We start from the raw sequence: 16,175 nt of genomic DNA, 5'->3' as shown, positions 1-16,175 counted from the left end.
TCATATACCACTCTGCAGTTAGACATCCTTCTAGAGTGAATTTATGGACTGGGGGCCAGGGGTTGCTTCTAGAAATGGCCTTGCCCGTCTCCCCTGAGACAGTATTGCCTACTTTCTGTCTGCCTCTATTCATGGAGTTATAATGAAGTTTGGCTCATAGTAACTTTCTGAACATGACACAAGGTAGTTCTGATTTTAAACAACCAATTTCCAGCCATGCTGTCGCCACCAGGATTGCAGGCAAAGCAACCTCAGAAACAAAAAACATTAAAGCTGGAAGCCACTTCTGAAATGGTCTAAGCCAGTTTCCACGATGTGCATTTCAGGCCATCTTCTTGAGTTTATTTAGCAGAGAAAGCGGAGGCAGGAAGTAGAGGATGTTGTTTAGTGGTGAAAGAAGGCTCTAGTTTAAGAGGGGGAAAAGAGATGTTAAATTTACAGCTTAACTTTGTAGGGATACGTTTGTAAAGCTTTCCTGCCATTTACTTATTGGCGATTTAAGTGCTTTTACGCTCATAAATCTGCCTCTATAACCTTTTTTTCCCCTTCCCTTCTGAAAATATGACTCTTACTTGCTGATTACTTTCTACAGATTTATACCTCTCAAATGTGCCATCTACACAAGAGCTGCCTTCTTAAAGGTGAGTATTAGAAGTATAACAGAAGCCATACTCTGACCTAAAGGAGTTTACAAGTTCTTAGAGGAGATAGGGATAGAGATATCCTATGTGTATCTTCCTATCATTTCTCATAATTACCTAGTACAGTGTAAATTTTGTCTTACTATAGGAACTAATGACAAGAAACTTTGAAGCCTAGACATGTTTAATATAGAGACAGCATTTTGTTTCTTTTTCAATTATTTTCATATGTGCTTTGTTGAATCGGTGACACAGAACCCCTGGATACAGAGGAACAACTGTACCAAAAATACTCACTTACCATTCAAAGCTATGTGTCAATAGCTGCCAAAGACAGAGATAGATGACATACAGTATATGTGTGTGGGATCCAGAGTTTCAGAAGGAGGAAGTAAAAAGACATGACAAGTAAATGAAGGAACTTAGAAAGGTAGGGCGTGGATAGAAAAGTGTGAGTACATTAGCTGGTTGAAGTTGAAAGGCCACATCTATAGACAAAAGGCCATAAAGCTGCAGAGATATTCTGTAGCTAGACTACAGAGATCTTTGGGTACTAGTCACCATAGTCAGATTTAAACCATGGGTGAGGGAAGGCTTTCAAACTGGAAGTGATGTTGTGAAAGCAGATGCTTCCACAAAATGAACTGTGCATAGGTCTGAGTATCCAGGCAGAGAGGCAGAGATGCCAGACATTGAGAGACGTTAGAGGCAGCAGTTGCTATAAAACTGGTTTGAAAAGATAAAAGGTTGCCAGTGAAGAAAGTATATAAATACTGAAACTGTCAGTATTCACAGAGCTGTTTTGATCCTTAAACGCCATGAAGTTAAGCATTATTTAAATAAAAATCCAATAGACTGAAATATATTTTCAAGCTTCAACCATTGCCTCTTATTTTAAGAATCATTTTATAAAATATAGTATCTTCTCTCTGGGGGGGGGGGGAAGGGAGAGAGAGAGCGTGCCCTAGATCTTTGTGATGGGCCTTATGGAGGAAAACCAGATGGTTAGGCCAAATCTATTCTGTGTTTCACTTACGTGTTTCAGATTTGTTTGTCTGCATTTCAACTTTGTTCCTATACCTTCTAGATGTGTGCATAACCCTCTTTCTAGGTTAATGAGATTGAAAGTCAGAACTTCACTGCTGTTGTTTTTCCCCCTTTTCCTCTTTCACTTTCAAGGTGCAAAGTATTTGTTAAATCCCTGGGATATACCTGCATTTTTCAGGAGGCTTCAATTTGCCCCTCTCCCTGTTTCTACAAAGTCAGAGAGATACTGTGTTGACCTACAGACTATGTTTACACACACTGTAGGTGAATTCCTTACATATTTTCCCTGCAAAGCAGATTTCTCTATTGAAAAGTATTTTTCAGTATTGTTTAAGTAAATGTCACATTAGAGATCTGTTCCTTTGGAATACATTTGACTCTTAGGAATGATAAAGTTTCAATTAAGATTACAGAAAACTTTTCAAGAACATCTATTTTTAAAAAAGGAATGCAATCATTTAGGAATATTTCCACATCCACTCAAGATTAGTCACCATAGCTCAATGAAGAGAAGTTAGAATCTGTGGTTCTGTTTGGTTCAATAGTTATAAGGCAGGCCTTCCTATAGATCCCAGAGTTCTCCAACCTCCCATCATTCTATTAGGTCACTCAATCTCCGTTTCTTCAGGATTGTAAAAGCTGCTGTTTTTAGAGAAATAAAAAGACTGCAATGTGCAAAAGGGATGTGTCTTGGACTGAAGACAATCAGACCCTAAAGAGACAAGGACTGAAAGTAAGAAAGAACATAAGCATTCACTGTACCCAAGGATGTGGGAAAGTTTAAAATTCCCTAAATAAAATTTCCCATTATGAAACTGTTTGATTTTTAAAAATTCCAAATCAACAAAAAACCAAGCATATGGGTGATTTTTTAAATTATTTACAAGGTAAGTTTCTATTGTTTTCTAAATTCCTAAATTATTTCTAAAATCATGATGGTTTCAACTCCCCAGAAGTCATTAGTATCTACTCAAAACAGCAAATAAATTCATGTTATCAGACGAGCATTTATCTTATCTAGTGGAATTCTAAGAGGTAGATCTCAGAGTCTCCCCTTAGTGCAATAGCTGCAAGTTCCTAACAGTCCAGAGCACCTGGTGAGCTTCTCAAAACAAAATCACCCCTGATCTTGTACAAACAAACATCAATCATTAGGACACAAAAAAAGAGACTTCCAACAGTGAAGAGTTTTCACGTGAAGTTACAAAATGGCAAAGCGTCAGTGTATCAGATCTTTCATGGTAGCATGGACCAGAAGAACCTACAGAAGCCTTGGGATATCAAACATGCAATAGGAACAACTCTTTCAACAAAGTGTAGTCAGCTAGAGATATCAAGCGACCCAGGTTAGAATGTTCACTAGCACACACACAAATCCAGTAACAATACTGGAGATATCAACAATATTGACATATCAAATTGAAAGTTCATTGTTATATGTTGAGTTGTAGCCCTCAAGAATTTCTAAGTGATCCTAGGTCCTCAGACATGACCTCATTTGGAACCAAGATATTGCAGATGTAATAAATTAATATAAGGTCATCCTAAGAATAGAGTTGTCTCCTTAATCCATTATCACTTGTTATACAAAAGGAAAATTTTTCCACAGATACAAATACAGAAAGCATACACATGAAGATGAAGGTAGACTGGGGATACCAGGCAAAAGCTAAGAATCAGCAATGATTGTCTCAATCCATTGGTACATTGCAGTAGGCCAGCATACATGCTCCTTTACATAAAGCCCCAGAAGGAATAAATGCTGTGACACCTTCACCTTGCAGGACTTGCAGCCTCTAGAACTGTGCAGTGATAAATGCCTGTTTTAAGCCACTCAGTTTGTGACATGTTATTATAGCAGTTCTGGGAAATTAATAGAATCATCCAGTGTCATTCCTCCTTGTGAACCACAGTTCTGTATTAACATTTTCTATTTTGGAGTGGTGATGTTATTTAGGCCCTTTCTTTTGGCCTTTGCCCACAACTGTATGCATTAAGTGGTGAACAAAATTTTCTGAGCATAGGAAAGCACAAAGTTAGACATTTTGTTGACTTCCCCAGGACTTGTCCATTGCTCTTAAACAGATGGATGACCCAGCTTTTTTTCCAGCCCAGAGAAGGGAGAAGGGGGGGGGTGGTGAGAGAGCGCATACTACATAGAGGTAAGCTGCTTGCCCCATTCATAGAAGCCAGGAAGAGAGGCTGGTGTTCAGTCAGGCTTGAGGCCCATGTCCCCAGAGGTTGTATCAGTGCTTTTGTGTCAAACCTGCAGTGTGGCATTCCCATCTCCTTCTGCCTGCTACCATATATACTGCCTTCCTTGGGATGCCTTCCACAATTTACCTTCAGTCAGAACAGTGGCTCACACATCTGGAGTCAAATGAACTACTATGAATGTCTTCAGATCTGTGTCCCATTATCTTTTTTCTTTTCAGTATTGAGATTTCTATGAAAGGCCTCAGGGTTGCTAGGTGATTGGTCTTCCTCTTGAGCCACACCTCCTGCCCCTATTTTTGCACTGGTTATTTTTGAGATAGGACTAGCTTAATTTTCAGGCTGACCTGGATTTTGATCTTCCTATTTGTGCTTCCCTGAGACTCTGGGATAACAGGTAGCACCCAGATGCCTAGCCAATGGTTCAGATGGAATCTCAAAAGCTTTATTTTTGCCAGTGCTGGCCTCAGACTGCGATCCCTCATCTCCATCTTCCAAGAAGCTAGGGTTTCAAGCTTAAGCCATCACTCCTGGCTACAATAGAACATTTTAAAAGAAAGCACCAGGTTTTGCACCCCTTTTTTCACCTAAGAAAACTTTTCCACACATTTAAAACAAAGTTCTACAAAATTGGATAATTCTTTCTCTTGGTATCATATCATATCAACCTGTCATAATAGGGGATGACTTAGAAAGTCTCAGTAATCCAGGTGAGTATAACATTCTGCAAATTTTCATTAGAATTTGAGGTAACTAAGTTTTTATAATATTTTTTTAAATTAACTTATTTTCCTGGATTATATTCAATATTTGCTTTGGTATTTTATATTTAGTATTTGTTACAATTTTCCTTCTTATTTTAAGTAAATTTAAAAAATGAAGAATTGAGATTTTTCTGTACAACTGAAAATAGTTAAAAAATAAAAATGAAAATAAATAAAGAGGAAGAAGAACTTCAGTTCCAAACTCATGTAGTTTGGAGTAGGGTGATATAGTTTCCTGAAGCTGTATAGTAGTTTGTCCCTTCTAGTCTCCAGACTTGTTTACAGAAACATAAAACAAACTGAAGTCACAAGACATACCTGGATCAAACTGAATGAGTTTGGATGGAGTCACTGTGAAATCTTTTCCAACTGTCGCTGACACTTGGTTGACCTTAAGTGGGGAGAGAAAAGGTCTCTTTTTTAATAAAAGTAAATATTTTATACCAGAGAAACATTCTCCCTCATACTAAACTCATGCTCATAAATCTGCTTTTAATATGAAGTAGCATTTAAAAATTACAATACACCATTTTAGATCTGGGCTGGATTTTTCTTCAAGTCAACTTTTTGCGTTTCGTTTTGAAATGATTGGGTCACTGGAGAGAGCCATATAAAGTTTACAATTTAATTTTTCTCTTTGTTATGAGCACAACTTTTTAGTTTACTACCTTCCCTCTCCTCCAATTTGGTTTTTGAAACAGTGCCTCAAGGGAGGGAGGGAGAAGAGAGAGAGAGAGAGAGAGAGAGAGAGAGAGAGAGAGAGAGAGAGAGAGAGAGAGAGAGAGAGAGAGAGAGAGAGAGAGAGAGAGAGGCGCCAGGAAAAGAGAAAACACACACTCCCTGCAAGCCGGATGATGATCTGTCAGCCAGCTTTGATATCGTGCAAGCTCCTCCAGGGTACTGACAGCCTTGAGACCAGATTAACGCGAACAAGTCTGGTCCGTTTTCCTGTCTGGATGAAACCATCACTCTTCACCGACATGAATGAAGGCTTTGTGGGACTGACAGATCTGCTGAACAGCTACATAAAGGCTATCCACACCCAGAACACACAGCTTTTTAGAGGCTCTCATCAAGTAAGTTGTAAAAAGGTAGAAAAAAATTGTTGTAGTCAAAAGAGACTACTGACTACTTCCTTGTTCCTAGGACTAAAAACCAAACAGGCAATTTCATGGTCCCCAAATCTCTCCCTTCAGAATGTGCCTAAATATGTGTTAAGAAATGTCCTTGTCAGGCAACAATGATATTCACTAGACACTATGTTGGAAATGAACTTCATAGCTTGGGGAGGGGGAAATGTGGGAGAAAATAAGAGGGGGGTGGTAAACACTGTTTAAAAAAGAAATGTACTCATTACTTTATTTATGTAACTGTAACCTCTCTGTACTTCACCCTTAAAATAAAATTAAAAAAACACACACTAGGAAAAAAATATCCTTGGCTGGTTTGAAAAAGAAGTCAAGTGAGTTCCTATGAAGACATAAGAAGCAGTAGTTATTCTTGTACATTTTTAAGAGGTTGAAGATGGTCAAGAAAAGTAGATGAATACATTCCTGGATCTTCAAAAAAAAAAGGATAAAGTGAGCATAATTTAAAACTTTCTTTTCTAGTGTTTCTCCTCATATGGCTCCATCTCTGCATTCCAAATCAAAGGTACTAACACTAACATATGCTAAGGTATTGTCTCCTAGGCTTCCATTTTGTTCTTTGTATACAGTGCCAAGGCTCCCCCAAACCACTTTTCTTTGAGAAAACATAGCCCATTGTACACCTGTATCCACCATATGCTGGAAGTTGTATCTCCCTGCATGCTTCGTGCACATGCAATTACCTAGTATTTACCACCGCTGAGTTTACAGAATCCTGCGTGAGAAAAACAATGTCTGAGGCAAAGGTGTTTAGAGGAAAAGGTCAGGTAAAGATGTCCCATTCAAATCAGGGCAAACAGCCTACAGAGAAAAGACCTTCCTTTCTCTCTATGCCTAGTCACCTAGCCAACAAGCCCTTGGATAAGATAGCAGGTTATACCATGGGTATTGTCCCTAAAGACTCAGGGACTGTATTTGACACAGCTCTGCACTGCTAGTTGGAAGCTGTATGAAGTATACTCAGCTTACATAGATGAAGGTTTTGTGCAAGTTCTTTCTACCCAGCAAGGCAAGGGGTAGTGTGGTCCCAAACTCTAAAGAATAGTTTAGAAAGCTACCCAAGCAGATTCTTTCCTTTTCCATAAGCATCTTCTGGAAAGTTAGGAAGCTTACCAAGTTTTCTGCTGTTTTCACAACAAAGCACTAACAGGGCTAGAAAAAGGAGTGCCTATGTCCACAGGAAACATATTGGATCTGGATACTAAATTTCAGGTACACAAGTTTCTGAGAACTTGAATTCACTATTATAATAGAAACTTAACAGATAACATTATTTCCCCAAAGGCTAATGTCAGTGTCGTTTTCAGACTGAAGAGAAACATTTTTAAGCATTCTACATCACTGGTACTCAAACACCTTGTAAGCTCTCATTCTCTTGAAGGACTGTTGTCATAAGAACTCCTAAAAACAACCTTTAATTCTAGAAGCCATAGATTGTGCTCCATTGTAATATTGATGGAAAAAAAGAACATGTTGGGCTGGGAAGGTGGCTCAGTGGTAGAGCACTTGCCTTGCATGCCTGAGGCCCTGGGTTCCATTCTTCAGCACCACATAAGCAAAAAGAAAAAAGCTGGAAGTGGCGCTGTGGTTCAAGTGGTAGAGTGCTAGCCTTGAGGTGAAGAACTGAGGGACAGTGCCCAGGCTCAGAGTTCAGGCCCCACAACTGGACCACCCCCCCAAAAAAAGAACACGTTGATTAAATCAAAAGTCATTATATGATGATTCTTTATGTGTCAGGTGCTCGCATTTATATCTGCTCTCCTATTTTTGCATGACCTGGATGGGTTTTTCTGTTTGGTTTGTTTTTTGGTTTTTGGGTTTTTTTGGTCAGTTGTGGGGCTTGAACTCTGGGCCTGGATGCTGTCCTTCAGCTCAAGACTCAATGCTAGCCCTTTACCACTTGAGCCACAGTGCCATTTCCTGGATGGTAACTAGTACATGTCTGAGACAAGCAGAAAAGGTCAGATAAGTTGATGTTAGGTGAAATGAACCCCAAGATAAGTATTCAAATGTTTTTGCTTTCATGCAATTTTTTCTAACATACTTATAAGATGATTTCTTTGTTGCTTTGTATGTCCCTCCCCCACTGTATAACCCCTGCTTTCACTGCATTTGATATTGTTATTATTTGTGGAGGGGAAGGGCAAAAACAAATAGTTTAAATAGGGATACAGGTGGACCCATTGCAACAATGAGATGTACAAATCATTATGTCGAAAAACGAACTTTACAACTTTGGCGGGAGGTGGGGGGGTGGAGGGATGGGGGAGTGGTAGGGAGGGGTGGGGTGCAGGAGATGGGAAGGGATGGGAAGGGGAAACAAAGGAGGAGGCAACAATGCTTGATAAGAAATGCACTCATTATCTTGCCCATGTAATTGTAACTCCTCTGTACAATATTTTCACACACAAAAAAAAGAGACAGGTTAGTCTCCTGTTTTGCTTCACCTACTGACACCATAGAAGTGAATCTGTTGGGGAGCTGAAGTTTGCTATGAACACCCACAAAATGTGTTATCTAACTAAATTGAATATATCACCTTATGAATTCAAACTTCAACACTTAAAGAGTACATAGAAACAAAAGACAAGGTTTCAAAGCTGGAATGGAACCGGATTCTAAAAGCACTGCATTTAGGAGTAAAGGACCCTAGGGAAGGGTTGGAGGGTGGGCAGGGACATTGTAAAGCTGTAATTTTCAGAATAGTATTATAGACTGCAGTGGGAAATTTCCTTGGTCCCTTTAAGTTTTTCTAAGAAAATTATCAATGGCATCAACCAACAACATAAATTTTAGCTTGATAATTTGCATTTTTAGAGTTGTTACCTTTATGCTCACGAAGGCCGAATCCATGGAATAGCCCCTTCTGGTAACTTCCAAGGTCAAAATACCCACATTTTCACAGACTTCATATTCAGACTGTGACCATTCAATATGAGACCACTTCAACTCCAAACTGCATGAAAAGAAAAAAAATCTTAAAAAAAATTAAATATGTGGAACTCTAGTAAATGCCTGTTGGGATTCTCAGCTGGCTGGGTAGGAGACTGAGCTAGTGCTTCCTGTCATCATGACCAAGATGGCTGATAAACTTACACCATAGGCTGGGAAGGTGGCTCAGTGGTAGAGCGCTTGCCTTGCATGCCTGAGGCCCTGGGTTCGATTCCTCAGCACCACATAAGCAAAAAGAAAAAAGCCAGAAGTGGCACTGTGGCTCAAGTGGTAGAGTGCTAGCCTTGAGCAGAAGAGCTGAGGAACAACACCCAGGTCCAGAGTTCAGGCCCCACGACCAGACACCCCCCCAAAAAAAAGAAAAACTTACACCATGTTTGGGGAACACTTAGTCATATCATATCATTGGATCCTTTAATGACCCTGGGAAGTAGATAGAGCAAGTACCAGAATTGTGTTTTACAAATGAAGAAATTAAGGTGAAAAACCTAAGCAGTATCACACAGCAATAACAAAGGGAAGGGCCCAGCAGCTGTAAAGCTCAAGGCATTACACACTCTAGAAAGAATATCTTCTGGGCTTCCTCACTGATACCACAAGATCTGTTCCAGACACAGATCTTTTGTGAACTTGGGTTCCATTTAGTAGCAAGTTATCCTTTCACATATACCTAAAAATTAAAGTGTGTGCATTCTTAGTAACTGCTGTTTCTTTCTTTGAGCCTATAATAGAAACGATTGGTATCACTTAAAGGCAACTACAGTCACTCCTCAGATCTCATGGAAGATTGGGTCTAATACCCATTGTTGATACTGAAGACAGTAGATACTCAAGACCCCTATACAAAATGATGTGCTATTAGCATCAAACCTCTACACGTCCTCCTGTAGTCTCTAAACCACATGAAGATTACATAGACCATCTAATACAGTGTGTAAATGTTATGTAAATAGTTGATATACTATCTTATTTAGGGAACATAACACATAAAAGCAGTCTGTTCTGCTTAGTACAGACAAAAATTTTTATCAATAGTTTTGGTTTGCTCTTGGCTGGATCTGTAAAATCTTTAGGATATGGGAGGGGGCTGTAGTCAATTGGAAAGCCTTATAAATATTTCTACAATATTTTCAGTGAGTCTAACGTTGGAAGGAAATTTTCTTTTCTCACTTTTTCAAAAAAGAAGAGAAAACCAAGCCTCAGAAGTGTTAAATAACAAGTTCCAAGTCAAAAGGTACTAGTATATAGCAGAGATGATATTCAAGCATAAATTTGATATAAAATTTTCTTGTCCTCCTCTCTCACTCTTCTTCCCAACTAAAATTCCTCCTGATTTGTGCTTGAGCCCAAGCAGAGAAATTCAATTCTACCTTCATCCTGAAACTTAGTGAGGTGGAATGAAATGTTTCACTGCGAAATTCCCCTATAACTTTTTTTAACCCTGCTTAAGCTTACAAAATATAACAATATTAAAAATACAGGCAAGCCTTCCCAGTGAGAGTCAGACATATTCCCATTGTTTTCATTTTATTCCCTTTTTATTCCAGAGTAACAAAACCTTTAGTAGTTATTGCCTTCTTTTACATCCAAAACCTCTAGCCACATTCAGAGTTTCCTCTTAGTTTTAAATTTTACTTTTTACCAGTTGTTCTTCAGAACTAGAAAATGTGAGAGCCTCCAGTATAGAATACGAGTTCCCACATTTTCCAGGCTCTCTTGAGGAGCCATTCAAATTAGAGAGCAATTTTATTCTCAAATAACTACTTTGGGTCTTTACATGGATTGTGTGTCCCAATTCCACCCTATACATTAAATTTAATGCTAAGATAAACCCAGTCACCCTGGTTTATACCTAAGGATTATGGTACACTGGGTAAGGGTCAAGGATAACATCAGAGCATGGAATTACTACATTGATTCATGACAAGATATAACATGTCTGTCTATAAGTATTTAAACATAATACATGTTTATTCAATCAATAGACATAAAACACTGTTACTGCATGGTGGACTTTATAATAACTTTTGAAATGAAAAGAGAATCCTTGTATTAAAAACATCAGGAGCTTCATGGATATTTAAATTCATCACGAAACAGATCAAGAAACATAGAAATAAACAACTATGCTTAAGGAATTATGAGGTGATATGCAGCAAGTATATCATACTTGCCAATAGAAACAGCATGTTGTGGAGGGTCTCCAAAGCATCCCAGTAAACAGAAAAGAAGCAAACATCAGCAAGAGGGATTAGGGGAGAAGACAGGTGCGAAGGAAGAGGTGGCAGCAGAAAAGAGGACAATAGATGAATCAGGATGGATTTCAGTTAACGCTTATAAGGATCAAATGAGTTTCAATGTCTAAATCACCTGTGAATCCTCCTATTGCTGATGCTAACCATAACAAACATAGACCCATCAACACCTCTCGACAGATCCAAATGGCCTCAAGGCCTAAAATGAAATACAATCAGATTGCTGATCTAGATCCAGAAGGGAACTGATTCAGGGCAGAGGGCTATTCAGCTGCCACACACAGAGTCTCAGTATTTGAGACTGTGCATGCATCTCCCCATGCAGAGTCAGAATGCTGCAGAATGCTTATAGCTGAAGGTTGCTTTACACAACGTCCCATTTGATTTTCTTAAAATTACTCATTACACATAATAAAGATCTATTGAAAAGCCATGAAATTTAAGCCAGAATATATGTTTTACAGAGAAATATTTAAATAGAAAAGCCCTTCTATAGTGACAGGATAGGTATAACATATGTTTTGAATATGTATGTGTGTGTGTGTGTATGTATGTGTGTGTGTGTGTGTATGTATGTATGTGTGTGTGTGTGTATTATTGTTGCTGTTTTTCTCCAGCACTGCATTTGAGAAGATATTTCTGGGCTGTGATTGCTTAAACTACATAGACTTGTAGAAGAAAAGCTATGGTCAGTCACTTTGGAATTCTCCCTACAAAATTATATTTACAATCAGGTAAGTATCTAGATGCCAGAGAACAATCTGGAAAGTTCTGGATGTGTAAGTGTAATGGGTGTAATGGGATAAGAATTGGTTCATGTCTTCATGTTTTGACACTGTCAGAAATGACACTGTCAGAAATAAAGGATACCAACACGCTATATGTGAAATTCATATGGTAATCATTTCAGGTCATTTAGCCAAAGATGGAAATTTCCAAAACCATTAGGTCAGGGTTTCTCCAGCTCAGCACTGCTGACATTTTGGACCAGATAATTAGAATGGGAGGTCACAAAGATGTTTTGCAGCCACTCTGAACACCACAAATCAGATGTAGTAGCATATTTTCCTCTAGTTGCAACCATCAAAATTGTCTCTTGACTTTGCCAAATGTCCACTAGGAGTAAAGTCACTTCCAGTAGACAATTGCCTCCATAAATTATTTTGTGGGACTTGTAACAATAGAAAAGCTGATTCTGAGTGAAGGCTTAATTTTGGTTCCCAGTAACCACTTTGAGGAATGGAAAACATTAAAACTGAATAAGAGACCACGAGGCTTCTATTCCCTCTGCCATCTACTAACTCTAAGCATTTAGGCAAAAGAGAAGCTGTTTAGAAACCCAACTCAACCATGCAAGTGCTTTACAAAAGCACAGTGCCTTCAAGTTCACCATACCCTGACCAACACATTTATTTCTCAAAGCATTTATCATATATAGCACAGTATTTAGTTTACTCAGAAACATTGCCTGCTCCAGGGAAATACTGTCTTGGTTCACTAATGCATTGTCCTTTGGAGAGTCTGTAGGATATATTAAGTGTTCAACAAATGTTTGTCCATTGAATAAATGGCTCTTATTTGGTCCACTGTTACCTAAGCTAAATTGATCACCAAAATGGCCCCCACCATTAATGTAATTTTTCATCCACATTGACAAGATGTTGGACGATCCTGGTTTGTTCTTTTTAACTGGACTTACTCTGGATTCTCCACCATTTTACTTCACAAGAGAGAAAGATAACATTGATCAAAGAGCATTTAATTGTAAATTATCCTTTTTTTAAAACACAACAGTGTGCTATTTTCTCAGGCATGTGTGTAGTTCTCAACATTTGGCACTCTCTGGGGACAGCTTGACAATTGTCACAGCGGGCTGGAGGGTTGCACCCACATTCAGTGTATGGAGGCCCGGGAGCTGCCCACCATCCCCAACACCCTGCCTTGCAGAAGACACTGCCCCTTGACATTTTTCCCAAAGTGCTTGGAGTGCTATGGTTGTCAGCCTGTGTGCTAGAGTTAAAATAAAATTTGTAAAAAAACCAAAAAACAAAAACCCTCTGCTCTCTATTTCTTTTAGTTATTTTGTTACTACTTGGTTCATTTATATGAAGGAACAATGAGCTAAAAGGAACACTTGGGGTTAAAAGGCCAATTTGGGATTCAGGACATTAATCTAGGTTAATAAGAGTCTGAAAAAGGTGCTTGGCTGCAGTTTCCTCATTTCTCCAAGTGTAATGATAATGAGTCCAGACTTCAAAGGGGTTCAATGAACCTGTGCCTTAATGATTTGGGGCTTCCCAGTAAAAGGTTTTATAGAAGTTGAAAAGGTGATTCAATTATTATTTTTATACTGAAATATTTGTTTATAATCAAGTAGTATCTGCCTTCAGAAAACTGAAATGCTAAAAAAATATTGTTCCAAGTGTTCAGTCTCGGATTTGTCAATTCAAAGATGTGCAATTAAGCGCCACGCGCTAAGTCTTTGAACACCTGTTCTCCGTTTTTTCATTTTTCTTCTGATAATGGGAAAACAGTGGTGAGCTAAGAGGCAGCTTAGCAAGGACAAAAAAAAAGAGCTTTGGAGTCAAACACACCTTGCAGCCCCCGATTAGTGAGCAAAATACGGTCAGTGCTGTGGTCTCTCTGAGCCTCAGTTTCATTATCTTAAAGTGAAGAGAATTACACTCATGTCAAATGATGAAAATTAAAATTAGGTAATGTAGATAAAGCACCTGTACACAGTGGGTACTTAATAAGTGTCATTTTCTTTCTCTTCCTCTGTGCTTTCCTCAGATCTAGACTGAGTAAACACACTGGCTGCTGGCTTGCAGGTAGCATGCATGCCTTCGGGAGCCAAAGCTTTCAACCTCTTGCCCTACAACGTGTTTCATAAAAGCTGTGAGAACCTCACAAAGCTCCCCAGTAGAAAAAAATCCCCCCACCTCTTTTTTTTTTACATTTCTTCTGTCTCTTCTCTTTTCAGGGCCAAGCATGATTAATAGAATGTCTCAGCTGAGATCACCAAAAGGAAGACAAGAAAAAGAGTGCTTGAAGAGTTATCAAAACCATCTGCAGAGAACAACTTTTCTTTTATGTTGTCTTTTTCTCCAGTGCGTACAAGAAAGAAGACCACATAGAAGATGTATTGGGAAAACTGACTGGTCAAAGTTGGCTACATTCTGTGGTCTGCAGAGGTTTTAGTGTCATAAAACATGCACTGCTGGTTCATGCCTCTAATCCTAGCTACTCAGGAGGCTGAGATCTGAAGATTGTGATTCGAAGCCAGCCCAGGGAGGAAAGTCCACAGAACTCCTATTAATTAGCAAACTCGAATTAACCAGCAAAAAGCTGGAAGTGGAACTGTGGCTCCAGTGGTAGAGTGCTAGCCTAGCACTCAGGAATGACACCCAGGACCTTAGTTCAAACCCCAGGACTGACCAAAAATGTCTTCCAAATATATTTTTTAAACTATGCTGCTTAGGGAGAGAAGAGGAAAGGCGGCTCTTTAGTTCAGCTGGAGTGAGATATGCAGGGTAATGATCCCCTCTCAGATATTCAGTGAGTGTAAATATCTCAACAATTTTGGGACATGTTACAGCCAAGTGACACCAACTATCCAGTGGGAAATGACTTGAGTTTCACTTCAGCCAATATTCACCAACATTTTGTCAAATGGAATATCTATTGATCCTTCAGGACGGATCCTGCGTAGAAATGCTGCAATAGCAAAACACAGCATTTAGCTTTTTAAAATTAACAATTATATTGATTGTTCACTTTGTGAATCATCACAGAATTGATGAGCCTTTGAATCCCTCAAATGTTTCCTGAATATGTCTTTAAATAGTCCATTGCACGAACATGAATAATCATAGTGTTTAACAATAGCAACCACCAGCCAAAAGTCTTCCTTGTCAGACTTGAAATACATAGGATGCATTCATATCTTTTATCTCATTTGTTTTTCCAATTGCCCCCATTTTATAGATGAGGTAACTTAAGTCTTGAACCATTACTTAAGTGAATGGTAAAGCTAAGGCTTGAACCCAGTCCTTCAACTCCAAGTTCAAAAGCTCATTAGTTACCACACTATATGGGGACTATAGTATTGGTCACTCTGTGTGTGTGTGTGTGTGTGTGTGTGTGTGTGTGTGTGTGTGTCCTGGGACAGAAACTCAGGGCCTAGGCACTGTCCCTGAATTTTTGTTCTCAAGGCTAAGTGTTCTACCACTTGAGCACAGCTCCACTTTCAGTTTTTGGTAGGTAATTGTAGATAGGAGTCTCAAGGACTTTCTTGCCCTTGCTGGCTTCAAACCACAATCCTCAGATCTCATCTCCTGGGTAGCCAAGGTTACAGGTAGCCTCCTGAGTAGTTAGGATTACAGGCATGAACCACCAGTGCCAGCTTTTTTGTTGTTTTGGTCTGATACTGGTGATTAAGAGTTTCAAAAAATACCAAAGAAAACATTTAGGTCCTTCACAGGTAAGTACTGCTCCTTTCTTAGTGCCTGGGCAGCCAGTATCTACAGGGAAAGATGCAAGAACAAGCTTAGTGCAACAGGGCAACCATGTACTCTAAAGCTACACCTTCTGAGATGCAGCTGGGCGCCTCACTAATTAGCTGGAAAAGTCCCATCCCAGCTGGGTGCTTCAGTTTCTTCATCTGTAAGTTCTGGATTACCTAACTCATGGATGGTTGTAAGGAGTAAATGAATAGCATGAAATATAGAACAAAGTTTAATAAATTTTAAGTGTCGATAATTTTATTGTTTTTATTTTTATTTTTTGCTGGTCATGGGGCCTGTACTCTGGGCCTGGGCACTTTCTCTCAGCTCTTCAGTTCAAGGCTAGCACTCTACCACTTGAGCCACAGTGCCACTTCCGGCTTTTTCTGCTTATGTGGTGCTGAGGAATCAAACCCATGGCCTCATGCATGCAAGGCAAGCGCTCTACCACTGAGCCACCTTCCCAGACCTAAGAACTGATCATTTATATTGTATGTGTGAGTACCTCATGCTGGTTGTTTTGAGAAGATAAAACACTATTTAGAACATCTTTCTTATCAGAAAAAAATGTGCAATTAATTTCAGGAAACATCAACTTACAAATGAGGCTGGGGATAACAACCCCACCCAGATAGAATAAAGGTAGGTG

General features: G+C 39.1%; 1 protein-coding gene across 1 annotated transcript in view; it reads right to left on the bottom strand.

Moving 5' to 3' along the window:
* The window catches only part of Frem1 (FRAS1 related extracellular matrix 1), a 139,142-nt gene that overhangs the window by 26,074 nt on the left and 96,893 nt on the right, over positions 1 to 16,175 (bottom strand). Inside the window, exons 28-29 of the mRNA XM_070033150.1 lie at positions 8,641 to 8,770; positions 4,985 to 5,057 (exon numbers count right to left, since the gene is read on the bottom strand). Coding sequence (XP_069889251.1) covers positions 4,985 to 5,057; positions 8,641 to 8,770 — 203 coding nt within the window. The remainder of the gene's footprint in view (positions 1 to 4,984; positions 5,058 to 8,640; positions 8,771 to 16,175) is intronic.

This window comes from Dipodomys merriami, unplaced genomic scaffold, assembly GCF_024711535.1.
Source record: "Dipodomys merriami isolate MVZ:Mamm:240054 unplaced genomic scaffold, mDipMer1.0.p SCAF_22, whole genome shotgun sequence".
NCBI lineage: Eukaryota > Metazoa > Chordata > Mammalia > Rodentia > Heteromyidae > Dipodomys > Dipodomys merriami.
Note: the sequence above shows the minus strand (reverse complement) of the source record. Positions and strands in the feature narration are given on the sequence as shown.